The sequence below is a fragment of the Amblyomma maculatum genome, chromosome 1, assembly GCF_055883805.1.
Source record: "Amblyomma maculatum isolate TAMU_Amacu chromosome 1, ASM5588380v1, whole genome shotgun sequence".
NCBI lineage: Eukaryota > Metazoa > Arthropoda > Arachnida > Ixodida > Ixodidae > Amblyomma > Amblyomma maculatum.
The window spans coordinates 25,721,989-25,749,146 of record NC_139344.1 but is presented as its reverse complement, the minus strand read 5'-3'; the positions used below and the strand labels follow the sequence as shown (position 1 = coordinate 25,749,146).

The following is a 27,158-nucleotide window of genomic DNA, read 5'->3' as shown; positions in this document are numbered from 1 at the left end:
CGGGTGGAGCGCAAGAGACAGCAAAGCACCATCTGTTCAACTCCCTATTGGTAGAGGATAAAGAGGGCTTAACCTTTCCACCTCCCCGTTCCTTTTGGGACTATTTGTATTCGCGGACGAAAATGAGGCATGTATGGCTGATCAGCGAAAGTACGCGAGAGGCCTTTACCGCATTTGTCCTTTAAACAAGGGCCAGGCGCCGCACCAGCGAGGAGGAATTCTTGGCACGAACCGCTGGCGAGAGTGGTGCCAGAAAGAAGGAGAGAACGCACACATTACAAGGGCCATTCTTTCTGCACGACTGATCCCGTGCCACCTGGGAATATCAGACACGAAAGCAATGCTTTGGCGGCGGGCAACAATTGAAAAAAGAACGGAATTGAAGCGGCGCCCGAGAAGCACCAGCGGCCGCCAAGAGGGCCTGAGAGCAGGCCTCAACGCATACGCGGCCTGAAGAAAGAGAACACCGCGTAACGAGGACCGACGACTTTCGGCTGCCGAAGCGGCAAGTGAACGCGCTGGATGCCGTTCAAACAAAGCCAAAGTAGAAAAAGGAGAGCAGAAGAAAAAGCGGGGGAAATTTGCGCGTGAAAGGTTGCAGTTAGGCGCGGCGGCGGGGTTTGGGTTGGAAACACCCGAAGCTTCGCTTCGCGCGTGTTGACTCTCGGCTGCCGTGAGGTTCGCTTTACGCGTAGCGCCGGCCATTGTTACAACGAGCTCGTCGCGTCGTCGCTCGTCCCGGCACTGCTCTTGACACGGTTGCGTGAACATTTGGGTCCTCGTAGAGGCTACAAAAGACATGGCACGCTTGAGCGACAATTGTTCGATCAAAGTACACGTCCAGAGGTGTGACCGCGAGCGGCATCTCTCTTGACACCTGCGTGTGTATGTGCGCGCCGTGCGGACGGCCTCACATCTTTCAGGCTGGCAGACGGGCGCGGTGGCGCCCAGGAATCAGGGCACTCAGGCAGAGCAGTCTGCCTCTGGCGCGGGCATCACTTGTATGGACGTCGGCACTGAGACCAGAGAAGACAGCGAGACGAGTACCGGGAGGTAAATTGCGTCATAAAGATGGTAAGTCAAGGACACGGACAGTGCTCCATGGCACGAGAGGTTTCTGAAATTTGTCCTGGTAGTTTAAAAATATGACCGAACTGCCTAACTTATTAGGACTTAAGTGCTTGTTGAAAGGGTTATATGACACCGGCGCTAAGTGTTGTGTCCAAAAATGCTCGCATAACTAAAACACGGATGTGTTGAAAGGCAGTGCAGCGAACTAGGCAGAGTAATTTATAAAGGCTGGTAAATTACAACCGGCATACTTTCTCATGTTCATGGCGGTTTCTAGTGAACTGTGTTGTATGGACAGGCAACTCAGGCCATTATGCGCCGTACACAAGGTTTAAAACCTTTGCTTGGCGGAAGAAATTTTAAAGTGTTATTTTTATATGTATACACTATACCTAATTTAAAACGTCTGTTTCGATTAGGAGGGAAAAAAAGCGCAGGGGATATCAACGAGTGAATCTTCTACTAAGAGTAAGCCAGAGTGTAGTACAATGCGTTCGTTATAAAATTGTGTTAAACGAGTTGTCCTTAACTTCTTGCGGTTTGCACATTTGAATGAGATGATAAGACGTGCTTTGTAGTGATAACCAGCTCGCAGAGTCCGCGTATAGTCTCATCTCGACTTTCGCATGTTAATTTATGAAATTGCATCCATCGTCTCCTAAGTTGCCATTTTGTTGATTCAGAACGTCCCAACAAGGTTTCTAATAACAGGCGGTCTGATGAGTTGCATGCGAGTTGCATGTGAGTCGCATGCACTGGAAAGCTCTCGATTACCACACAAAATGTCCTGCCCAGGGGAACTGCGGCAAGGCAGTCTTCGCGTAACACTTTTTAACCGGCAAAAATGAAAGCCCGCAAAGTATAAACAATGCCAAGCGAGCGCGCGCTCTGTGCTCCCCCGCACGCTCGGCTTGGTGAAGCGCAGCCAGATTTACGAATTCTGCGCGTCCAACACAAGGCTTTGTACAACAGCGGAGCGTCACGTTGTCGCTGGGTCCGAGACTGGCGCCAGCCGAGGTGCCGGAAAAGAAAAAGTAAGCTCTGTCGTGAGCAGCGCAGAGTGAGCAAATCTGGCGGTGCTTCACCCGTCGCGCATGGGGGCGCTGTAATCGCGGTGCGTTCGGGTGCACGTAGAACGCTGTCGCATGGTGCTTTTAACTTTGCGGGCTTTCACTGTTGCCGAATAAAAAGGGCCACACTCACGCTATCCCGTCGAAAGCGCCTGTAGTAAAATACTAGCCGGTACTTTAGGCAAACCCTAGCAACATTAATTTGATTTCCATTCGGAAGAACGCTTAGGTTTTCTTTGCTAGTTTGCCTTACTTTGCGGATTTCCTGTGTATGTACGCACAGTCCCCCAACTGCGCTCGGCTAAGCGGGGAATTCAAACTATGCCAGTGAAGCATCGTTTTAATTCCACCTACTCTAGCAGCTTTAATTTAAATGAAATAGCTAAAATTGAGCTAAAACTAGTTGGGTGCACTGTATGTGACAATGTAAAGAAGGCAATGTGGTAATGAGCGTATTGATCTGCGTGAAAAGAAAAATATATATATACTGTTGAGAAATAGAATCGAAATAGTTAAACAACACCTAATAAAAACGCTGCCGCACTCACTGCACTCTTTGCACGTCGTCTGCCCTGTTATTTTCCCACGGTGATGTGTATGTGTGCTGTCCTTCTAAAAAAGTTTGTAGCGTTCTCTGTTCTGCCTTAGCGACCATAACAATGGGATGCACAGGTGAACATGAGTTCACCAGTCCATTCCATGATGCATTGTAGGAGATGATTCACGAGTGTATATCATCTGCGCAGGTTGGATTTCAGTGGAGACGACACGCAAAAGTATATATGTACCGATGACCTCACGCAGATTTCACAACTTGTTCTGACCTAAATAATTGAAAGCTCCTGATTAGATAATTCTGGCATGCAGAGATGAAGGAAATGATCGATTACTCCGTCTTCTCGCATGACACTTTTGTGCCACTTTGAGAGTGCTACTAGTAATTATGATTTTGTTTCTAACCGAAAAGACTAATGAAAAAGTTCGAGAAAGAGAGAGAGGGATGCTTGGTTGCTTTGCAGTTTCTATCTGATAAAAGGTTGTGTAATGTTATGCCTTTATTTCAATTTTTTTTTTTCAATAAAAATAACTGCTCGACGTATATATAACTTCCTTTTTTTCGCGTTACAATAAAATGCTTTCCCGAAGGTTACGCGAAGAGAGTATTTCTTTTAAAGCCAACCTTATATTCAAGTCAATCATTGGCATATTGAGCGGCGCAACGTGCAAGCATATGCACTCGTTGACCCTGAATAGTGTTAACAAGGTGAATAAATTTGGCGACACAAGTACCATCGGCATGAGCATCTAATATAGGCCTAAAATCTACGAATGAATGTTCCGTCCTCAGTTAAACTTTCACATTCCATGCCTCTGGACCACGAAGGAAAAAGTTATAAAGTGAGATAGCTTACTGAACATGTGGGTTTTCTGGAAAAACCTTGTGAACAAAAAAGGAACATACAAGTCGTGCGCGGCGATTTCAAAACACCTTTTCTGCGGTGTTGTTCTCGCAAGGCAAACTGTGAAAAAAGAAACGCGCACGGATGCACTGTAGCTAATACCTATAGCCGGAAGGCACGGGGACTTAGCGCTTTTACTCTCCGCTTAAATCGACGTCTCGTTTCCTGGCTGCCCGAGGGCCGCTTCAGGGGAAGCCTTCGTCAAATTGACTTAACTGGGCCGCTAAAGTTGCGGGACAACACACTTGGCGTATATGTCACCGAGAGAGGCGCCGCTCTCCAGGCGCCGTGTATACGAGTCCCAGTTTTCCTTTCGCGGGTCCAGGCAAGGGAGCCGAGATGAAATAGAGAACTAAGAGAAAGAGCGAAAAGACAGAGAGGGAAAGCGGTAGACTCGCGAGATGAAGGCAGCATGTCACGTTTAGATCGGCGAGGTGATGTGTCGAGCAGAAAAGGAAGGCTGATATAAAAGCCAAATGAAATGGCCCTGCCATAACAGCCGGGTCAGTCCAGGCTCGAGCCTCCGTGCGTGATGAAGAAAATATAGATCGCTCGGAAGACGGATGGAAACGTAAATGACGGCTCGGGTCAGATCCGTCTCCTTCACGGCCAGTCAAAACAAGCGTCATTAAGGTCAGCGTGGCCGTTTTCGAGTGAGAAGCTCGAGTGCCGCTTCCGTGCGAACGCGTTGGAACTTAATTGGAAAGTTACTCTTATTGTACTTCCCCGCGTTGGTGAGATGCAGCAGGAAAATGTTTGGTCACTCGGTTCTCTTTGTTTCCTGAAACACGATTCCCAGAGACAAAGCGGGGCGTTCACTTTGTGTATTCACTTTGTGTATGTTCCGCGGAAACAAACAAAATCATGAGCGTTTGGCAAGGTTCCAGAGTCGCAGAGTAAAAATCCAATTTTTCTTTCTTATGTTTGCGATGAGCACTTTTTTTTTTTTTTAGAAAATCTTACGCTTAAGGGCGTGAGTTGGTTGTCGGTTTGTAGTGTGCAACGTCCCAAAGCGACTAAGTTAATCAAAGACGCCGCCGTGGAGGACTCCGGAAATATCCATCACGTGGAGTTTTTTAACGTGCAATGACAAGGTACAGCAGACGGGCGCCTTGTTTTCGCCTCCATCGAAAAGCTGCCGCCGCGGTCGGGAATTGATCCCACATTGAACCACCGCGGCGTGGTTGGGATTGAACAGAAGAAAAAGAAAATGGCGGGCACTGAATGGAAGTGCTGCTTGCAGGTTTAAGGCTGGTAATGTACAAAAATAAAAGTTCTCGAAAGAATGGCGCACCCAGTTGCACGCAACGACCTTCTCGTTCGGAAGGTTCAAGGCTCCATGAAAAAATAAGGCCAGCTGTTTCAGATAGCCATTCTTCTGCACAACTCATTTTATCATGAAATTAAGCCGTATAGATCGCTTCCATCAGCTTTTGCCGCGCATTCTGGAACATTCAGGCTTGAATGAAAAACTTGTCGGAATGATGATGACCACTGCTGGGCCCCCAGCATCGCTGTACCTCCGCCACGGATATGTACACTTCATATAAGCGAACGTAAACTCATCCTACGAGCATTTTTCGCAGCAGTTCAATAATTTGCACTTAACTATTTTACTTGCCCCTTTAAGACCCGCCGCAGGGGTTCAATAGTCAATGCGCTCGCAGCTGATCCCAAGCACAAGGTTTGGTATTGGACGCGGCAAACACTTTTTGAAGAAGGCGATTGCGATTGCAGAACCTGCAAATACTGATGAAAGTGCGTTAATGCTCAAGTTGAAGTCTGCTCATCTGGGTCTTAGTGTATGGGCAACGTCCTTGTAGTTTGCTTTGAGCATTCGGCGTGACAATGACAAATGCTACGAACCCACACACATTACTGTGGAGGCGCATCTTCAGCTGCCGAATGTCATCTAGTGGCAGCTGCATTCTTTGAAAATTCGGTAATATATAGAATGGAGGAAGGCGATATGTGATGAACAAAACTCAAGGAGTGATGATGCCATCTTATCGCCGGGTGGGGAGGAGATATTACAAAAGAGGGGCAATTTCTTTCATTTTTTGCTTAAACTTGCGCTGTTTACTAGTAGTAAATGGAAAGTGTAATCATTTTATCGTGTTGATACACATGATAAGAAAGTAGAAGAGAAAAATAGCCCATGCTGCTGTTGGAATGCGAGCTCACGACCTCCGCATTTCGCACATGGTGCTCTACTAACTGAGCTATGGCGGCGAGCTGTTCATTCTTCTACGCTTGTGAGAATTCATTCCGTATGTAGCGTAACCTTAAAAGAGTTCATCTGCTAAACATTCGTCCTTAACGGCGGACATTAGTAGTATGACAGTGATGACTAACCGCGAGTGTCGCGTGGAATATGATCGAAGGTGGTGGACGGAAGATGTGAGAGAACCCTTTTACGCTACCTATGGCATCATGACTGCCGGTGACGAGGCCCTCGTTATCATATTTAACCGACAAAGGCAGGAAAATTGAGGCGCTCTTGTGAACTACTTTTCATTGAAGCCAATTCAACCATAGAAAGTAAGGAAAGCATAGCGGAACGCTTCTTCTTAGGTTTTTTTTTTTTTAATTTCTGATAATTCTCAATGAAAAAGTAATAAGGTAATCATTTTATGACCTTTAATTTACTGATTAAAAAAGTAGAAGAAAGAACAACCACATGCTGCCGGTGGAGTTCGAACTAATAACCTCGAGATTTTCATACGACGCGCTTTATCTTCTAGGCTATAATCAGGAATATTATTCGGCTAACGAACATTTTAGAGAAATTTGAGCCAAAATAGACTTTAGTACCCGTACCATCCTCTGTCGGTTGAACTAAAATTTCTACTCGACGCGCCCTACTCGCTTGAAATCCGACACAGGCTACCATAAAACGCGCTGCGATTGAGGCTCGCCAGGAGCCAGAAATGACAGCCAACTAGCTACGAGCCTTGCTTGTCTAAATCCACTCGGGTGTTAAAGCCATAAAACGCTTGCAATAATGATTTACGACCGAGCAGCTAAAAACTTAAAAACGAAAAAAGACTCATTTCTCTAGACATTCCTTAGGTTTGTTGACTGTTGGCTTCCACCATTAATGCTGGGGTGTCACGTCCCTTCAATGGTATACCTTCAAGTTATTCTCGCGAGCGGCGAAAGGGTTAAGCATTTTTTTTCAATTCCGCACAAATGCCTGAGATTATGCTGTCCTTGCTCAAGTTCAGAATTCTGGGACACCTTTAATTGTGAGGCAACTCCGGGATATTGTAAAAAACTGTTAAACGCATGATGATGAGAATAATAATGGCCTATGCTTCCCATGCGTGACAAAAATTGGTTTTGAAGACTTTTCTGCGCTAGCATCGATCATAATTAAATAGCTTTGAGGCGCGAAAAACAGACAAGACACATAGGTAGGTGACAGGATGAAGCGCCAACTTCCAACTGGTTTTATTCCATGCATGAAACGTACTTGTATAGCTTGTCGTCAAATGCACAGGTATAGGTCACCTAAATCGCAGGACCGACTTTGCTCCCGTACCGATAAAGAGAACACCAAGGAAGGAGGCTGCGGAACAAAGCACATGAGACCGTTCGTGAAATAAGGTGAAAGAGTTGTCTACGAGATCCCCTTGTATTGCGAGTATTCCTACATAGGTCAGACAGGCAGGTGCCTGAATGAGTGAGCGAGGGATCGTGAGAGAAACGTAGAGCAGAACAAGGAATGCACACATCTAACTAAGCACATTAATAAGTGCCAGTCCCGAAATTATGAGCCATACTTCACTGATGTGCGCATTCTGGGCAAAACCAGAGCTAGCAATGCTAGGGAGTTGATAGATACATTTTTATCAAGAGAAAGACAACTTGTGCGTAAGCGACACATCAATTTCTGTGCAACAGTGAAAAGAAATTCCTTGAGCGCACCCTGTACTGTTTGTTGTTCCTGAGCTTTAGGCGACCTGCTTGCACATGTTACAAGCTATATAAGTACGTTTTATGCATGGAATAAAACCAGTTCTATGTTGGCGCTTCGTCATTTCACCTACCAATGTGTCTTGTCTGTTTTTTGCGCCTTAATACTATTTAATTATTAACCAAAACAAACTAGCCCAACAGCAAGTGCTTTTAGGCTAGCAACGAGTTCTTGTAACCGCTATACAAAGACAATGGGCTGCGTTTCTGCGAATAATTTTGAAGAAGTTATAGAATATTGCGGGATACCTTTATGAACTGATAAAAATGGTCTAAGAGTGCGATCCGTGGCATGCTTGTGAAGGTTTTCTCTTCGCCGACAACAAGTAATCCTGTCTTAGAAAACGAAGAGGGCACGTTTTTAAAGTAACGGTAAACATTAGAAGCCTGCCGAGAGAAAATGTGCAGATATATTCTTTTCGTGTAGCTATAAATTAAGATAAAATTTTACATTCAAGAACGTTTTCCCAGTAATGACGCAAATTTCTGGGGGATTAGAGACCCAGTATTTTGTTCTAGGAACTTTAGATCACTGCAGCCAAGGTTATTAATTCATAGAGGCATTATATACGTAACCGCGTTCAAAATGGCGCTAACAGTAATTACATTGCTTGATAATAAAGCGTGTGAAGAGTCCACGTTTCCTGGTGCACTAAATTTGGGAATCATAAGTTTAGTAGGGGCCAATTTTCCTACTGTCATATTGGCTGAGCAATGCGGAATACAGAAGGACAGGATACAGGGAACGTCATAGACTGCATTGTGTCAGTTCATGCCGTACCCCATATCTTGTCTTTCTGTATTTCGCACAGTGCACCTAGCATTGTTTCTGAAGAGGAGCTGATCGATATTTTGGGCTTCGAACGTTAACAGAAGCACGTGTCTCCCAGACGTAGACTACGAGTGTTTGGCTCTTGTGCAGTACTTAAAAAAAAAAAAAAGAAAAAGATTCGAATTTACTTTGTCCTTTATGCCTGTGTTCCAAGAAACTTAAACCAATGCTTTAAAACATGTGGCATACCTCAAATTCTGGAGACCAATGGCATATTTCTTGCCGCCTTTCAGAGTAACCGTGATTACTTGTAATCCTGCATAAATATTTATCAGTTAAGAATAAAGCTGTAAAGTGGCTTGCACCAGCTGATTCAGTTGTTTTATATTTGCTTTTTGTTGCACCGTAGACTTGTATCTCATGCATTATCCTCTTCTTTTTTTTTCTTTTTTTTTCAGTCTTAGAGAGCGCGCGAAACCTGACAAAAAAAAAAAAAAAAAACAAGCACGTGACTATGCTCCTTCTGAAGCGTATCGCAGCGCCCTCAGGCGTATTTTCACCTAAAGAAGGTAACTTTCCATGCTCAGTCGCGACCTGCATCGACGGCTGCACATTTTTGCTGAAAGACAAAAAGGAAACAGATGCCAACTACTTGGAACTTCGTTTCATCTCTACGATCACCGACGTTTCAATTAGCTTTCGACGATCAGCTTATCCCTTCTGCCCATGCACGGTCTTGTGTACTTTCCGGGTTCAGGTCGAATGCGCCGATGGAATTTCAGGCCGTTCCTGATAGCGGCATCGGCAGCTCACATCGATATCGTTTGCGTGCCCGCTTCATTCGTATAAAGCACGGTACAGAGTGCCACATTATGTTAGCTTAAAGGCATAACCACGTTTTTCCTATTTCATGACTTCCTTCAAATGCTTCTAACACACCATGCAGGAGGTCCTATCGGGAACAACAGTTAAGAAGACGGTTACCTGGTTTTGCTACTGCCGACCGAAACTCATGGAATTACTTGTTGTTTTACAAGCTAAATTTTACGCCTGTGATTAATGAATTGCTGGCGAAATCCGAAAGGCTAATCTTAACTGTAGACCGTAACAACCTCAGCATTTCTGATTAATAAGGATAATATAGCTTCCGTTGTCGGTTCATGCTTCGCGCATGCTTTATATTGTTTTGTACGTGAGTTTTACCGTCCCAAAGCGACTCAGGCTATGAGAGACGCCGTAGTGGAGGGCTCCGGAAATTTCGACCACCCGGAGTTTCGACCACCCGGTGTAACGTGCACTGACATCGCACAGCACACGGACGCCTAGCTCTTTGCCTCCATCGAAAAGCGGTCGCCGCGGCCGGGATTAAATTCCACGCCATTGATCTGAGCAGTCACGCGGCCTAAAAACTCGTGATCAGCCACCGCTGCAGATGCTTAGAAACTACTGCTCCTTAGTACCTAGGGTAAAAAAGGTGAAATGGTTGTTTCTGAATGTTTTCTATAGATAATGAAATGCTCTTGGTGCCAACATGAATGTTAGACAGTTTGCATAATTATTTCCCGTTGATTAAGTAATTACAGAGTATTTAAAAATAATCCAGTTGCCACCACATGGCTACAAGAAGTAAGTAGGGTTCCATTTCTTTTTTGTGTTTTATTTTAACGCTTTCTTTTTCTAAGATTTGGCTCAAGCTGTTTGAATTACCATGCACCTCGCTACAACAACAGCCAGATGTTACTGAGCTGTTCTTTGTCTAAAAAGGAACAAAAGTAAATCTTGGTTTTGCTATATTCCTGACCCTGCAGGATTTGGGTTTGCACGTAGGTATACCCTAGCTCGTAAGCAGTTTCAGCGGTTCCTTTTAAAATATAAACAAAAAGGAACAGCTAGATACCGCACACAAAACACAAAATACAATACACAAGCTGGATCACATCTACGTGTCTTTTATGTGCCATGGCCGTCTAAAGAAAATAGCGGGGAACTTTGACTTTCGGCTTCCTAAAATTTGCCATTTTGTAGAAACTCTTTCGGTGCAACAAATCTCTATTATTTGGTCCATTATGCGTTGCGCGAAGTTGTGCGCAAAACGTTTCGCTCCGTAAATGTCCAGACATATGCGAAACTGATTAAACTGGCTTTAGCAAATAAACTGCCTATAGTGAAACTACATTGAAATCCAAAGCAAATTCTTGGCTCATTCTGCAAGGATAATGCCTATACTTGGACCGTCAATCCGTACCTTCACACTCCACACTGCGATTTATTAAGCAACAGGTGCCGAAATCCTCGGTGTCTGGGATTTACAGCAGTTAGAAATTACTATACTGGCCTCAGGCTTTAACCTTCTTGCTACAGAGACAAAATATAGATCAAAGTAAAACGGCTCCTTCATCTGCGGAGAAAATTAGATCAGAATAAAACGACTGCTCCTTTTATGCCCATGACATTGAGATCTCTTACGTTTATTATAGCGCTTATGATTCCTTATTGAGGATTCCATAATACTGAAAAGTTTTGACATAGGCACACTGGAAAGCATCCTGCCGGCGGAAGCTTCACAAAGTCAAGCATTGATTCTCTCAAGCGACGCGATCTGAAGACGTGCCAATAGAGCCGAAGTGGCTGAAGAGATAAACATTTTGTGCAGCAGTGGAAGGGGAAAAAAAAAAAGAAAACGAAATACAGCATAGGGGAAAAAGAAAAAGAAAACTTACATGCGGTAGCGATAAGCTTCGAAACTTTGCCTGGCAAGCTGGTTGGGTGGATGAAAAATTTGCAGGTTGATGCAAAAGAAGAATGAGTGAAATAATAAAGGGAATGGAGGATCGAAGCTAATGTAAATAGTGAGAAAAGGAGCCTAAGGAATGAATATGATCCCTGGTTTTGCAAAATGTTTCGATTTTAGGCCTGTCGCGGTAGTCCAGTGACTCGGGCGTGTTCGGATGCTGATCCAAAGGTCGTGGGTTCTATCCCGTGCAAGGCGGTCGCGTATCAGTGAAGTGAAAAACGCAAACGCCCATGTGCTGTGCAATGTCCGCGAACGTTGAAGTGTCCCTGGTGAGTTCAATTGTAATAATTCGAAGTTCTCCAGTACGGCGCCCGTAATAGCCCGTGCTTCACTGCGGGACGTCAAACCTGACTATTTACGATTTGTTTCGATATCAGGCGAACGCTTTCAAAAATCAGTTCTTAATTTGTGCTGCTACCACAAATGTTTTCATTCAATGCGAGATAACGTTACTGTAGCAAGGGGCTGCAACTGCCGTTTATGAGATAGTCATCTTGAATACGAACATTATATCTAATGTATTGCTAATTCCTGATTTAGTATTGACCAATCTTGTTTTTTTTTTTCAGGGGTGCCTAGCTTGTCTCTCTCTCCAAACTGTTAGGCACAAAGTACTAACCACTTTCACGATCGTTATATTACAAACTTCTTCAAAAGACTATTCATTTCTACTTCCGTTGTCTTTGTAAATGACGAGCATATCCTGAGCGCTTTCCTCAATCTGATAGAGAACTTAAAGCAACAAGTTCATCTTTTATGTTAACTAAAAACGTAATTTTTAGCTTAAATATGAATATTGTTTTTAAATAACTACTTCGGCGGCTGCATGCGCTTTTATTCATGATATAAATAATCAATTCGCACTTTTATTGCCCTTTTTCGTTACCGCAGTTTCGCACAGTGATCGCTGTCCTAGCCGCCAGCACAGCGCTGGCCGCATACCTGGACGACGAGAAGCCGTACGAGAGGAGCGAAGGGGCGGGCGCCGAGCGCGAATCCACCTACCACTACGAGCGTGAGCCGCGACATCAGCGGCTACAGTCGCACTACTTGCCTGAGCGGGTCTGGGGTGGCCGCGGTACCGTAGCCGGAAGAGCGGCTCGCGTGAGACCGGGACCCATCTACATCATCCGCACGCTGAACCCGGAGCCCGGTCCCGGGCCACAGGAGGCGCCACTCGAGCCTTTCCCCTGGCAGGCGCCGCCACTGGTGTACCGCTCGCCGCCTAAGCCCCTGTCCATAGCCGAGGGCAGCAACGTGCAGTACGTGGTCTTCGTCGACCGCAGCGCAGTCCCCATCGATGGACCGACACTTGTGGACGCTTACCACGGAAGGCGTAAGAACGACTAGATCGGTCTGTTTATGTTATCAAGGAAAAAAAATGAAAGCAGAGATCGCGGAAAACGAATGAAAAAGGCAGCAGTTGCATAAACGCCTCTGGATTGGCCTTTCGGTGCAATCCAGTGGCGTTAAACTTGAAGTTGTGGTTTTGTAGCTGTCGTTGTAAACACTCGGAGTATTTTAAAGTTGTACTGTGAAGGTGGTGCTGCGGACGCTAAGCGTGCATTTGTTGGTTTGGACCGAGATGCGCGGCATGGGTAGGGAATGGGCAACACGCTATAAAAAATATACAGGCGAGGACTGTACCCAACGATCGGCCGCCATCTATGCTGTCAGAGGCCCTTCTTTCTGCTGAAACGCCTAGAAGGAGAGATCCTGATAGTTGCGGACGGCACAGCGGCTTACCAAGGCCGAGAGAAATAGCTTCTGAAATTGGCCGAAGATGGGCGCGGTGCTAAACTCAGAGCCTCTTTGACTGCCTCATGGCAGCAAATGGTAAGCAATTTGGCTAATTTCCAAAGTCAAATGAACCCGTGCGTATACCTTCCATTTGGAAAAGCATCCGTTTCAAAACAGTGGATATTTCCTCGCAAATATTGCGGCTCAAATTTACTGCAAAATGTATCGACTGAAATTTGCAGATCCAATAAGTTTTGTTTAAATACAATAGCGATGTGCCAAGAAGGGGGCTTGGTAAGATGAAATTTCACAGGAGCTATACATGTACCGGTGAGAGCTTCTTGCGGAGCTAATCTGGCTCCTCTTCCGCGCGCGCATAATTCGTGAAACGAGGTCGTTATGGGTGGATGCCTTCTTTCTTTGGTTTTGCAAAGCACCGCACACGCTCTTGAGATAACTTCCACGGGACATATGTTTGTCGAGAACTTTGAGGCGCGGAATTTTTTTTTTTTTATTGCTGAACGGTTTTGTGTCTCCCAGAATTTGACGTTACGTCAGCCTTAATTGCGGTTCCCGCCAAAAGCCACTGAAATGCGCAAAATCGCTCCTTTTACACTACGAAGCAAAGCACACCGCTGTGTGGGTAAGCAGGAGAGTAGTACGATTTCCAAAAACACGAATATGAGCCGTTCCTGTTCCACGATCTCCGGTCAGCTTGCTTTTAACACGGCCTTGAAGTCTCTTAGACGTTTAAATGTTTTCTCCATCGTATTGTGGCAATGTTTTGTTTCTGCGCCAGGATCGACGGTATTGTACGGTACTGTTCAGATCCACGATGAAACAAGCCCAAGCAAATCAATATTCTAAATTTGTTTCTCCTACATAAGGCTCGTAGCACGGCAGACATTGAACAGAATTACGGTCATGCGACATTTAAAGCTTGCGAGATACATTACTGTACCCTGTAAGCCAGGTAAATTGGCGTCACATTCCTTGATGTCTTATGTGCTATGTGGTCAGGAAAATGGTTAAAAATAACCCTGTACCCTCCCTTCATCTAAAATGTTCCTCTTTCTCCGAGGAACTGAAAGACAGTGTAAAAAAGCGTTTTTTGAATACAGGTATTTCGCGTAGGTTTTCGCAGTGCCGGATCATCTGGTTTTCCTCTCAGCTTATTCAAACGCGACCAACCAATATCGACGACGTGATGCCTTGCCGGCCTCCACGTCTAAGGTCGTGACAGTCCACGAAAAACCTATGGCAACTGGACTCTGGGGCAGTCTAAGAAATTGTGCAATAACGTAGTTAACCGTGCGTAATTTCGATACAATGTCATGTTACCTCGTGACTCCAAATGATTTTATGCGGAGAGCATTCTGATCAGCTGCCTCGTGGGTCCCACTTCGTGAATCCTGAATGGTTTATTCCCGGAAGCCATCCTGAGCTATTTGTCCAAAAATAATAAGGGCATCATGCTGGACAAATATGAACGCCGAAGTCTTTCTAGCAACGGCATGGTACACGTGTTGCACGACATGTTTTGATTGGCAGATTGCAGAAAATTGCTCCAATTGATGGCTGGTCGACCTATTAGATTCAATCATATTATTGTACTGCATGACCTGATTGCTAACAATAATGAATATGATATTATTTTTGTTCAGCAATATGTTTTAGTGCCACAAATAATTATTTATTGAGATGCGGATTGGCCACGTACGCACACTGTTGTTGTAGTCAATTGTAGCTGCCAACAAGTTACTATATATTACGACGAGAGGCTTGAATATTAATTCGTCAAACGTATGACAGCAGCAGAATGTACTCAGGTATTTTCGATCACTACAATATTATCTTCTAAAGTTTCGCAAACGTGGAGGTTTATCTGAAAGGCTAACAAAAGTACCACCCCAGACCCTCAACGCGACATTCTGAACCAACTTTTTTACTAAATAGTTTGCAACACCGAAACACTTTCCATATTCGAGTATTTGGAAATATGAAGAAAACAAATAAAAGCACACCACCACCGGAACATTGGATGATGATTGAACCACAACCATGTTTTTGATATCTTCTATAAATGTCTTCAGATATTTCGCACTATATGAATATTTATTCGCATTAAAACACGTTGCATAATCTTGTTTCTGTAGTAGATAAATTACCTCTGAAGCGGCCTTGCTTACGCATATTGCAGGGCTTGGGAATTTCGCTTGCGAAGGACTTAAAACATGAAGCAAGCGCATTCCAGAAACGTTTATATTGCATTTCAATTGATCTTACAGAGCATTAAGATATTCTTGCCAATTTACAAAATGAATTTCATTTTTTTCTAATTTTGTCCAAACTTGGTGCACAAAAAGCGTGTTTGGTAACATTGTTGGGCCTTCATTGGTGAAAATAAAAACATCCCTCGCATTGAGTAATTTACGCTGTGTTTTTCGCAAAAATATGTACTGTAAGATCAACATTTACAACTTTTTTTTTTAGAGCGCAGCTCTTTGGCGTCCGTTCCTGGGTTTCGCGTCGGCGTCGTCGTCGGCCTCGTAACCAGCTCCGCCCCCCTTTCATCCCCCCAGCGCTAGCAGCGACCGACTGATACCGCTGGATGCCGCTGACGCCGCTAGAGAGTCAAGATAACGTGACTGCATAGAACACCGTCGCCGCCATGCAGAAAGAGGAGGGGAGGGTTCCCCCCCCCCCCCCCCTGTTCCTGTGTGGCGGATAGGGTGCTCTTCAGTTGCCGACGCGCCGGTTATTTCACGTAGGCCCCGGCACGTCGACGAATACGTGACCACCTTCCCACGGCTAGACCTGGTTCTTGGCGCTGCGGAAGTCAGGGTATCATATTGTTTGCGTCGGCATCGGCGGCGTTGTCACTGAAACCAACTCCGCAGCTGGGGTTGACTCACTATCGGCGTCAGCAGCATCAGTCAGTCGCTGCTATCTCTTCCCTCCTCCCTTTATCGCGTTTTCCGCTTGCTGCGCGCGCTTCTGCCCCCATCGTTTGCCGCTGGGTGTACACGCCGCCTCCCTCCCCCCTCTTCCTGCGAGTCTCCGGTTGTCAAAGCGCCGGCTCGAACTTAATTCCTTTCTTCGCGCGCTCTAAAAAATTCTGTGATAGCGCATACATGTGTTGCTCGATTTCTTTGCCTCAGTCTATCGAAAAGGTGAAACAGCTTATTTGCTGCGCTCAAATTTCGCATTAGGAAGTAACGTAATCGTCGGTAATTTTTTTCTTTGGGGAGTCGCAGGTTATGAAATAAAATTCATCGCCCGTGTGCTGTGCGATGTCAGTGCACGTTAAAGAACCCCAGGTGGTCGAAATTCCCGGAGTCCTCCACTACGGCGTCTCTCATAGCCTGAGTCGCTTTGGGACGATAAACCCCACAAACCAAACCAAAAAAGCACAAAACGAGCACTTTTGAAGACGATTAAAATACTTTGATTAGAGTTTTACTCAGTCCGTTGTTGCTAATACTAGGAACGCATGCATGCTCAATATCTACGAGGTCAAAAATACTTTCCGAGAGTTATACCACCGCCACGAGATTAGCAACATCAAGGGGAGAAAGGGAACAGTGATATGCAAAGAGTTTCAATGTTGTAGCTTCTCCATGAATATGCGCTAATTAGGGTTTTGAGTAGCAGATTTGCTGCTGTCCAGCTTGAATATTACGGCAATTGAAGCATCAGGTGTAGGTCATGGCGGTGCTTTAAGTTACTGCGCCAATTTCTTCACTACGTTAGTCAGCGTAAGACCTGGGCACTAACCACTGTTTTTCGGAATGCGAGCAGCTTCTTTTTAATATTGCATTCAAACTTATTACAAGTGATAGACTAAACCCGCTTTACTTTCGCGTTTATTAAAACAGTGGGTTTCATGTTTTCTTCTCGGTTTTTTTTTTTTGTAATTAAGTTCTTTATAAATGCCCTGCTGTTTTGATTCTGGGCGTCACACAAGTTTCAGGGAGTAAAATGACCGGTCACATCTATGCCATGTTCTAGCGGAAGTCGGTGGGAGCACAAGGTAGTATTTTATAACAATTTTATCATTGCCAGTCGCCTCATGTGATAGAACGACCGAGGGTTCGTAATACTATATGGTGCAATGCTCTTTAAGAAATCCTCCAACGGGGAGTCGACTAGTAATAAAAGAGTCATTACACTTCACCATCTTGCTCAGCGTAGCCATGCGGCTACAAAGGAAGGCTATGCAGCCTTCTCAGAAACTTCTTAGTTGAAGAACAGCCCTGACCAGCGCAAGTATTTCTTAAACCACAAAGTTTGTGCCAAAGTTGTACAGTTTTCTTTTGTAGCTGTATGACAGCTTTTGTGTGGGCGATAAAGAGCAATTACTCTCTTATTGGAAATACTACATATGTCATCATTGCGGTTTTCAAATGTGGGGTTAGTAACGCCAACCAAATTGCAAATAATGATTTAGAGAACCACTTATAGAATATATGCTCAGTCTTTGTTTTGATGACGCTTTTATTTAAAAACAGGGGACAGAGGAACCACGAAGGTCAGCATTTTCAGAGACACGTACGCAAGAAGGTTGGAGTATAGTCTCAGTGAACAGCCTTAGGAGAATATATTGCTCAGAGCGCTATTTTGTTTAGATGTGCTCTGCCTCACAAAAGCAGTCTTGCATTGCAGAAGGCAAAAGTGACGTCAGTCAAAGAGGATGAGATTAACCATGCATCTCGGACGAAAGAAACGTTCGGGACAGGCGTGTTAGCGTATTTTTTGATTTCAGGGTTCTTTGGATTTTTTGTTCACCCAGTGTACGGGTTTAGATAGTCAAGTAGCGTGTCATTTTAGCTACCAAACACCTTTGAAGATCCTCGTGCTCCTGCGCCATGCACAAGCTTCGCACCACTGCGCAGTGTCAACCGCGCATACACAACGTCCTTATTGTTCCGTTGTCACCAAACGATCCAGATCTTCTGTCTTCTACTTTGCAGTAGAAATAAGTGGCCTCACTGGCTGCTAGCATAACAATGCGATTCTTTCAAGCCAATCGCACCGAGGTTGCCCTAGATTCTCTGTACTTTCGTCCCCAAAATTGAGCCTTTCTATTGAGCTCTGAACAGCAATTCCCCTCAATATGTGTCAGGGTAAATTTTCCCGTTATATGACAGCCCTTTTATTTTTCCAGTCTAGTCTATGTCTGTAATAAAATAAAAAAAAAATGTTTTGCTTTTACGCTTAGAATGCTTTTCATTAGCTGAATGTTATCATGCATTAAAAACTTGTCATTACTGCATTTTTGTGTTTCTTTTAGTTTGTTCTTTCAGCTGTAGACGCATCGGATCCTAGCATTTTTCAAAACTCTAAACGAAATTCATGAGCGATGTGAAACTTTTTATCAGCTTTCCTTAACATGCTGTAGTTAGAAAAAAAGTTATACTAAAGTTTAACTGAATAAAACTGAACAAGGTCGAGAAAAAATGCTATAGTTACAAATAAATAAAAAATGTCGGCCTGCGTTTTCTAACAAAAATACCATACTGAGGTGCTCATTAAAATAGCCCCAATTAAAATGAGCTTATAGCTTTTGTAATTTCGCTCAGAACTTTTAATCGAGGTCCTTCTGTTTCACAAGGGAAAAAGAGGTTGAGCCCCGCACACCAGCGTTGGTTGGACCGCACTGTTACTACTTCGCTGTAGAACACAGCCTCGGAGCAGCTAAAACTGGCTTTCTTCCGTCCACTCATGTGCTGAGGCGTTGCTCATCCACTTCGATCGAAACCGGCATCATCTCTTCTCGCGTGTTGCATTTAGGGGAGCAGTGACATACAGGGGTTGAATTAAGTGGCTTGAGTTCGCATATACCACAGCGAATGTAATCTTCGTAGGCGGAGTCTCCCCACCACGTCCCTCTGCTTCTTACTGTATCCGCTAAGCCCTCTGTCGAATACGATACGACGCATTTCGCAGGGCCCCCGACTTCTCTGGCGTCAACAGTCCCTGCCGCAAATATAGGGTGACCATGGATACATATGGCGTGTTAAGTTGTGCTCTAGTGGTCTAGCGAAGGTGGTAACAAAAAATTACCACTTGATCAGCTTCAGCCGCGGGTTAGTTTTCCGTGGTAAATATGGAGGATATAAGGCGAAAATTAATGTGAGGCGATACAACATCAATGTCTAGATTCAGAGTTTTGTAGCCATATTTTCTGACGTCATTACTTCGTGCCGTAACCTTACTAGTTGTTCAACTGCAGAATAGACCGCGACTGTGCTAGTGCTTTCGCGTAGCTGAAGGCAGGTGCGGTGGAATTCCTGCTTCAGTACCACGAACTTCTCTGTTTCTGAGAAAGGTGTAACTCTTGCGAGAACAATATGAGGGCTTAAGAGAGTGTAATGCCTGTGTGTCTTTCAGCGGAACCGCGGTTTCAAATATGTCAGGAAGTTTGGCCGTTTATTCCCGAGCTGCTCATTTTGGAACCAAGACGGCCTCAGTACCCTTTGTAGCAGTACCTACCAGCGTGATAAACTAGCATTGTGTCGTGATATGTCTTTTGTAAGGCCTCCGAAGTTATGAAAATGATGCTAGACACTTTACCGTGCCGGCAACGCCATCATAAGCGCTCCTGCCATGTGATCTTGGGAAAAATGTCCACTCAGCTTATATAAAAAAAAAAAAATCATTTTTCGTTGTAGCGAAGGTTAAGGATGATCTTTTTACTCTTATACTGAGAAGTGGTACCATTGGAGGCAAAATGAATTTCTATCACTTTCGGATGATATCGCCAATGATTTCACGTACTCAGGTTTAAACGTTGCCTCCGCAGCAGTGTTGTGTTCTAGGCAGTCTGAGCAGCTTCATGGTGGGATCAATACGTAAATGGCTTCGTTTCCCTAAACCATGTTCACTCAGCCAATGTGATTTAACCAAATGGAAGCTCGTCACGCCGCTATCAGCGGATAACGACAATTGCCACAAATTAGCAGCAATTGCAGAAGTAGCTGCCGGCAGGCTTCATACAGGGAGATAGGGTGATACTTTATAACGGGATGATTCTGTCTCTTTCGAAATGTTGCGTTTTGCGGAAGTATACACAGGACGTAGAGGAACTGCGAAGTCAACCAGCTTAGGCCGAGGAGATTGGTGGAAACAATTAAGAGAAAGAGAGACGCGTTGGTGAGACTCCCGAGGCGATCTTATTCGCTGTTGTGGATGCCTCCTGGAGTCAATAGCACCAATCCCAGCATATCACAGCTCTTCTAAACACAGCTCAGCACGCGAAAAGAAATCATGCAGTCTTCTTTCAAGGCAGGTGAGCAGCACCTGATCAAGTGAGTGCATGAAAAGAAAGCAGTTTGGGCAACGCCAAAGTGGCGTTCATCAGTGAAGTAACAGTACGGGGCAACCATGACAAGTTATAAATGACAAAGTGGTACAAGTGGTGACAGGTGTTATGGCACTCAGCTTCAAACGTTTTTTTCACAGCTAAAGGAAGAAAGGTCTCGGCAAAAATTGATGAGTGAAATTACAATGAAATGGGCTATGAACTCAACTGTAATTTGCATTTTTACAGTGAGCAGCTCAACATATTTTCACCCGAACACACAGCGGAACGCAATCTTTTGTAAGTTTGGCCCTTTTTCCTCCACGTTATTCAGTTCAGAATTGATATAAACAGTATTTATAAGTGATGCATGCTATGGCGTGGGGATTACAAGTTTCATATTACTCATAAATTTTTTGTTGTTTTATGAAAAACTAATGTTTCTTGAATTGAAAGAGCGAAGTAGAAAAACGCAAAAAAAAATGCACTGGCAACTTCTTGATGCATGATCAAAATTACAACAGTATCATTGTACATAAAATAAAAGTCAAACGCAAAAATGAAACATAGGTTTAATTTCTTTTACAAACGCCTAGTTTTCCAGAAGTCGGGAACGTTCGAAGAACTGCCACCATGACAGGAACTTTCTTTTTCTGAGAAGGTAAAAAGAGAAATTGCTTTCGACAGTTCATAAAAGGCTCGAATTTTTCAAAGAAATCCAAGAAGGTCGAGTGCGAACTCTTGTGCGTTTGGCATGGAGTGATCCAGCAGCCAGAACAGTCACCACTACTAAAATGCGTATATGGTCTTTCGGCCACTTTTTTTTTTTTTTTTTTTTGCAAACTTAGATTTATAATGTGAAATATCTGTTTCATTTTGATACAATTTTTTTTTTTCACGTGCCAAAGCTCGGGTCTGCAGGAAATCATTAAGCTGTACTGGCAATGAGAAGAATATGCAATGCGAATTCCAGGGCCGTGATGCTCCTCAGGCTTTTCGCACACTGCTAACATGCCATCAGTCACCTATATTAAAAAAAAAAGGATATATAGCCCGTTTCCGAGCAGAGCGAAGCACGTTTGCAATAGCGAGGACTACAAACAAGATGCACCACCTTCGTACTATCACGACACGCTAGAGGCAGACAGGGTGGGCTAGACCTCACGAAATTGTTCGATTCGTCAGGCCTTCCCTAGCTTGCTAGCTGGCATCAGCACTGAACAGAAGAGTACGAAGCACTGCATTTCGGCATCTCTGTAAGCTTTATCGCAACAGCACCGCCTCGAACGGCTCCTGAATGATTGAGGCTTTACGCCACAGGCATTCTCATACACGGTCGTCGCAGAGCCCTTGCTAAAGGCATGTGTTTCTCGCGCTTATACCGGCAGCGCTTGCGGTATTGTGCTTCGCGCCGGCTGCGCGGTGACCTGCTCATCTACTCGGCATACAAGGCGCCTTTACGACATGCAGCGTGTGCGCTTCGCCAGGCAGTTTCAGAGTTAGCAGTTGAGGCAAATGCCGGATGAGGTACTTGGAGGAAAGAAATCTGTTTTACGGGGGCAGATCGCTCATGATCTTGACTTGGCGAAGCACGATTTGTTTATTTTTGTTGGCCATTCCATTTTGCGAGTGTCATCACCAACGTATAAATTATGCAGTATACTCCTTACCAAAGTGAAGTAGCCATGGATACGGAACAGACGCACGCAACTGCTCATGGGGACAAAAAACATGTGTTCACACGTACTTTAATAGCCACCAACCTGCAGCAAATGGCTGCAATGGCATTTGAGCGACTCGTTGAAGTGTAATAATAATAATGTTTATTTTATTTTCCATCAAGTAGAACACACAAGATGCAGGAGGCCTGCAGGGAAAGCTGTTAAAGACAGCTTGACGAGGCCGCATTATGCATTATATATTTACTATTTTGCGAAAGCTTGGCTGAACAGCGTTGCGGTAAGACATGAGCAGGCAGGCCAAAAGCTCAGGAATTGCTTGAAATATATATATATATATAATAATAACCGCATAAGCATTGAATTGTTAGTGTTGCTCATTTCCTTGCGGCATCATTCTTGATGGCTGAACAATTCCTTCATTCCTCGACGAACGTACGAAACTGCTAGTTACTGAACACTTTAGCGCCTCTTCCGGGCGAAATCGCTGAGAAAATGGCACTGCTGTTACTAACTCCTCGCAAACTCCTTGTGTCCCAACAGCCATATTTTTCTAACCAAAAGTTATGACCAAATTACTGATGATAAAAAACAAGTGAAGCGGTCATATAACTTTAAAATATTCCTGCCAAGCCAGAGCGGAACGAGGCTGCAGAATCAGAATGTTGTTCATAGCTACTTTTTACCTGTGTGATGAGTAATGTGGTCGTACTTTGTGGCCACATGTGTGGTCGTTTGGATTCAAGGGGTTACATTGAAAAGACATGGTCGTTAGACACGAGAGACGCCTTTTTTCAAGTAATTACCGGGGTAATTACTTTCAGTCTAGAAGCGAAAGCCACGATAACAGTGCAGTAATCGAAGATAATTAGCTCTTTCAAAGAGGTGTCTCTAGTCTGAGATGCGTTTTGTCGACAACCATGCCGCCCATCAAAGACTGTGTTTAACCGTGTGCAGCTAAATCAAAATGTGCCATATTCTGCAATATTACGCAACCACAGCACTAAATACAACTTCGATTCTTAAGGCAAGTTATCTGTAAATACAGCCGACGAAAAATTATGAAGAGCGAGCAACAAAAAATAAAAAGCCCGATTTACAAAATCAGTAGTGGCAAGAAGAGAGGCAGCCTTAATCGCATCGTAAGAAGAAGGCATGCGGAATAATATCTTTTATCGTAATACGAACAGCGATAAGTACTAAAAAATAACATCGGTGGTGCCCCCTAGTAAAAAACAAATGTTTTGTTTCTGAAATATAGCCTTAGAAAACAAAAATACCTTAAATGTTTTGACTGGCAAAAAAGTTGGGGACCTGTAAAAATGTGTTTCACTCATTAAATGCTTGTTGCAAAGCATCAGTACGTCGGCAAAGGCGCGAGTAAATCCAGAGACTGAACTGTTTCTTACCGATAGCGGTAGGATGACCCTGGAGTAGCGCTCTTAAATCGTCTAATTGTGGGCACTCCATAACATGTGGCAAGTGTGCTCACAAACGCGGCCGCATACACGTTTTCAGCTGTCTGCGCTACGAACTGTGCGCTAAGGATTTCATGTAGGCGTTTTAAAATCAACTGCTTTATGCAAGTCTGCCGTCGCCTTCAGTTTCTATAAATATTCGCGCAAGTATTTTACCATATTTTCCCTCTGTTTTGTTCTCTTTTTCTTGCCCCTTTATTGGATCGGATGCCTTGATTCGCTTACGAAAAGGCGATTTTCTGAACGGCCCGCTATTTTAGATGTGATCCCTATCACTTCGATCCCCTGCAACAGCGCCGTCTACAGACAGTGCCTTTTTTGTTAAGTCGGAATAGCCTCCTGTATTTTCCATGCCCGGTCATTCGCTCCGGCGCGGCCGTCCAAGGTTGTTATCTAAAAGCCAGTTTGCTGCGCCGCTTTGCGAAGCGCGCCAAAAACTAGCTGTTCGCCAGAATGAAGCGATTTTCCACTAAATGTCGCTCGCATCGGAATACTCCCGTTTCATGCGCTACGCATCTACCTACATGGCGATCTGCTCTTACGCTCCTTGACATGCGATCCGCAAGCCTTATCGCGGGGAACCGCTTCATTCATTCATTCATTCATTCATTCATCGTGGCGAGCACCTAGTTTTGTCGCTCGACGCGAAGTGGCTCTCGCATTTCGGCATCTCACCCGCCTCCCGGACGGCCTAAACCTCGGTGGTAAAGGCGATCCGAAAGCGCCGCGAGGCGTCTTCGGGAACGCTGAAGAACGGTACCTAATCCTATCAGGGCGCGTAGCCGCTCCTGCCGCAACGTAAAAGGCATTTCTTCCCAGTGACCGCATAATTATGCTCTTCTTACTGTAGCCAAATGCGCAAAATATTCAAGACAGCGCATCAAGATACTACCTGCAGTTGGAGTTGAAGGGAATGCGTAAGTCGGCCCTGCCCAGCCCCGTACCCTGTCAGCTAAGTTGCTGTTTACGCAACCAGAGAATTCATCTTGGCGACACAAAGTTACTAAAAGGTTCTGTGTGAGACAAGACAACCTGCCACTGGAGTCGCCAACGGTGCCGTCTGCATCACTGTTGGAGCAGTCGATGTATGTCACTGTGTTAAGAAATTAAATGATTTTCGGACAGTAAGAAGCGGCTTCTACTTGCTTGTAATTAGACGTTTAACTAACTAATCGAGGCGTGTTTCAATGTTGCAGTATTTTAATATTGACACAGGTAGTGTGATTCAGCGCTTGTTCCGTTTCTTCCTACGAAAGTCAGCAAAATCAGTGGAAAGTATAGCCCGGTAAGCAACGTGCTGCAACTAGCGGTTCACAGGAACGGCTGGTATCTCACCGCAGTGCGGACGCGCCTACGAAGCACTATTCTTTCTGCCACCGTGGCTTTGAACTCGACGGTCGGCATCCTTTGATCTTGGTACCGTTGATCGGGAATGGATGATATAGGAGGGTATGGGCAGTGAAATGCAACGCCTTCTTTCCTCGAATACCGCCTTATTTTTAGCGTCTACTGTGCTTCCTAGCCGATACCGGCTAAGTGAAGACCTAGAAGCCCATTACTGAATAAACTTAAAAAACGTTAAATGAATCTAAAGTACTACTGTTGGTTATTCTCATTTTTGCTAAGGCATAATCCATCAATCCTTCGACTATAGTGCCATGTCCACTCAATGAGAAATTACAAAGGTGATTGCAGTTCACAAATGAGGAAAAAAACAAAATCCTACAATTATCGCCCTGTATCAGTGGTAAAACGATTATAGGATGGCGCATAAGTTCACATAAGTGCAGAAATAGCGAAATCCAATTTAAAGGACTGTTTTCACTTACTGCATCGTTATTGCCATCTCTGCTATCAACGCTGTTGCTACTATCATTATTATCAATTACATGCACCGTCATTGTCATTTATACCATCATCACCATCATTGTCACTGTCTGCTTTGTAGTTGTCATCGCTACTATTACCCTCAGGCTAGGCAAGGAGAATTGCGAGCGTTTTCTCACGAGCCCAACGTGGCCTTCTCAACTTTTCCTAAACTTGACAATGAGGAGCGTTCTGTAGTAGGGGTACGTATCACTTTGGACGAATATAAATCTGCTATTTCCGAATTGTGGTGTCAGAAATCCCCTTTGTCGGATGGTATTACTGGTGATGTTTATAAGCCATTTTCGCCTTGCATTGCCCCTGTTTTGCTGGAAGTTTTACAAGCATCCTATGATGCTGGTTTTCTGCCTCCCACTTCTTTTTCGGGGCATACTTTATACATACCAAAATGGAAAGGCACTAATGACTTCAAAATTGTTGAAGGGCGTCGTCCAATTTCCCTCTGCAATGTAGATTATAAAATTTTCGGTAAGGTTCTTTATAGCTGTATGCAACTGATAGCCACAAACTGTATATGAATTCACCAGGGCTGTGGCATTAGAGGCCATACAAACCCATATCCATATTGCACGTTCGGCATTGGAGACAGTATCAGGTGAGACTGAACAGGTAGATCTAAGAAAGATCGACCTTGCGAAAGGACGATGTCTTGTTCGCGATCTGGCAGCAAGCGCAAATAGTGGTGATATTTTGCGCTATAGGCCATAAGGCAGTGCTACAAGGAGTCCTATACAAGGATGATTGTTAACCAGGAGCTTATGAATCCTATTCTACTGGAATAATCTGTTGTCCAAAGGTGCCCGTGGTAGTCTTTGTTCTTTGCCCTATATCTTGAACCCTTTTGTCTCTGCATTATTAACAGCGCTGCTATTAGAGGTTTTTCCATGGTTCAATGTGAAATCAGTAATTTCGGCCTATGCTGATGACGTCACCCTTTTTATGTTCTGGCAAAAAGAGTGTACTCTACGCTTTGCATTTAACTGAACTGTTGTGCGTGGTATTAGGTGCGGATCTTAATTTAGACAAATCCAAATAATTTTGTTTGGGTCAGTGGGGTACAAGGTCAAATCTTTTATGGGCGTCAGCTGGAATTTTTGTCCCCTACACTGGGTTCATCTGCATTATGTTCGCAACAGTTGAGCCTAATGTGATTCAGAAATCGTAGCTATTAGGCGACAAACTCGGGCATGGGTGGGTCGGAAACTTTCGGTATTTGCTCGCGCGCAAATTTGTAAAAGATTCTTGCTTCCAAAGCTTGCTTACGTCAAGCAAGTTTGTGAGTTCTACAAAAAAAAGGTGCAAGCAATACACAGAATATCCGCGACTTTCGCATGATCCTCTCAGTGGAAACCCTCGCGTCGTGATAACCTGTTTTTTTTTACAATAAATTTTGCCGGATTAGGTCTTGTTCACTTGTTCGTTGGTCAGTTAGGTTCGCGTTTTTTTCTTTTTCAAACTGGCAAACCATCTCACTTACCTTACATATATGCGCACCGACTGAACAAGTGCATGAAGGGACTCTATGGGGATTCCTTAAGGATGTTACGGACACCTTCATTTTCCTCACTGCGCGCTTTCCTTTACATTACCTGTGCAGCCTATCCAGAAGGCAGATTACCCAGGTCCTTACTGAGTCTTTGTTCCCCATCTTTGCATCGGCAACCTTATAAGGAGTTTCTTGAAACCAACGTTTCAAAGCGCGTTAAACGCATGTTCATTCAGTCTGCTGCAAAAAACGTTCTCCTTTAACCTTCCCCCATCGACGCTCTCTGTTAAGGCATGGCTTCACGCCAAGCGGATGTTTGTGCCATGGCCGATAATTTCCCGCCTGTGTAGCACGCCAGAGGCTATTGGCGTGTGCATTATTCAGTGCTGTGATGCTGTGTTATTCTGGGAGACATTGCAGCGGACGCTAAAGAAGGACAT

At 44.5% G+C, this 27,158-nt stretch overlaps 1 protein-coding gene across 1 annotated transcript in view; it reads left to right on the top strand.

Moving 5' to 3' along the window:
• Positions 1-722: 722 nt before the first annotated feature.
• Positions 723-27,158, top strand: part of LOC146201965 (uncharacterized) — a 38,727-nt gene continuing 12,291 nt past the window's right edge. Inside the window, exons 1-2 of the mRNA XM_084583764.1 lie at positions 723-1,074; positions 12,037-12,481. Of these exons, the coding sequence (XP_084439890.1) occupies positions 1,072-1,074; positions 12,037-12,481 (448 nt within the window). The 5' untranslated portion in view covers positions 723-1,071. The remainder of the gene's footprint in view (positions 1,075-12,036; positions 12,482-27,158) is intronic.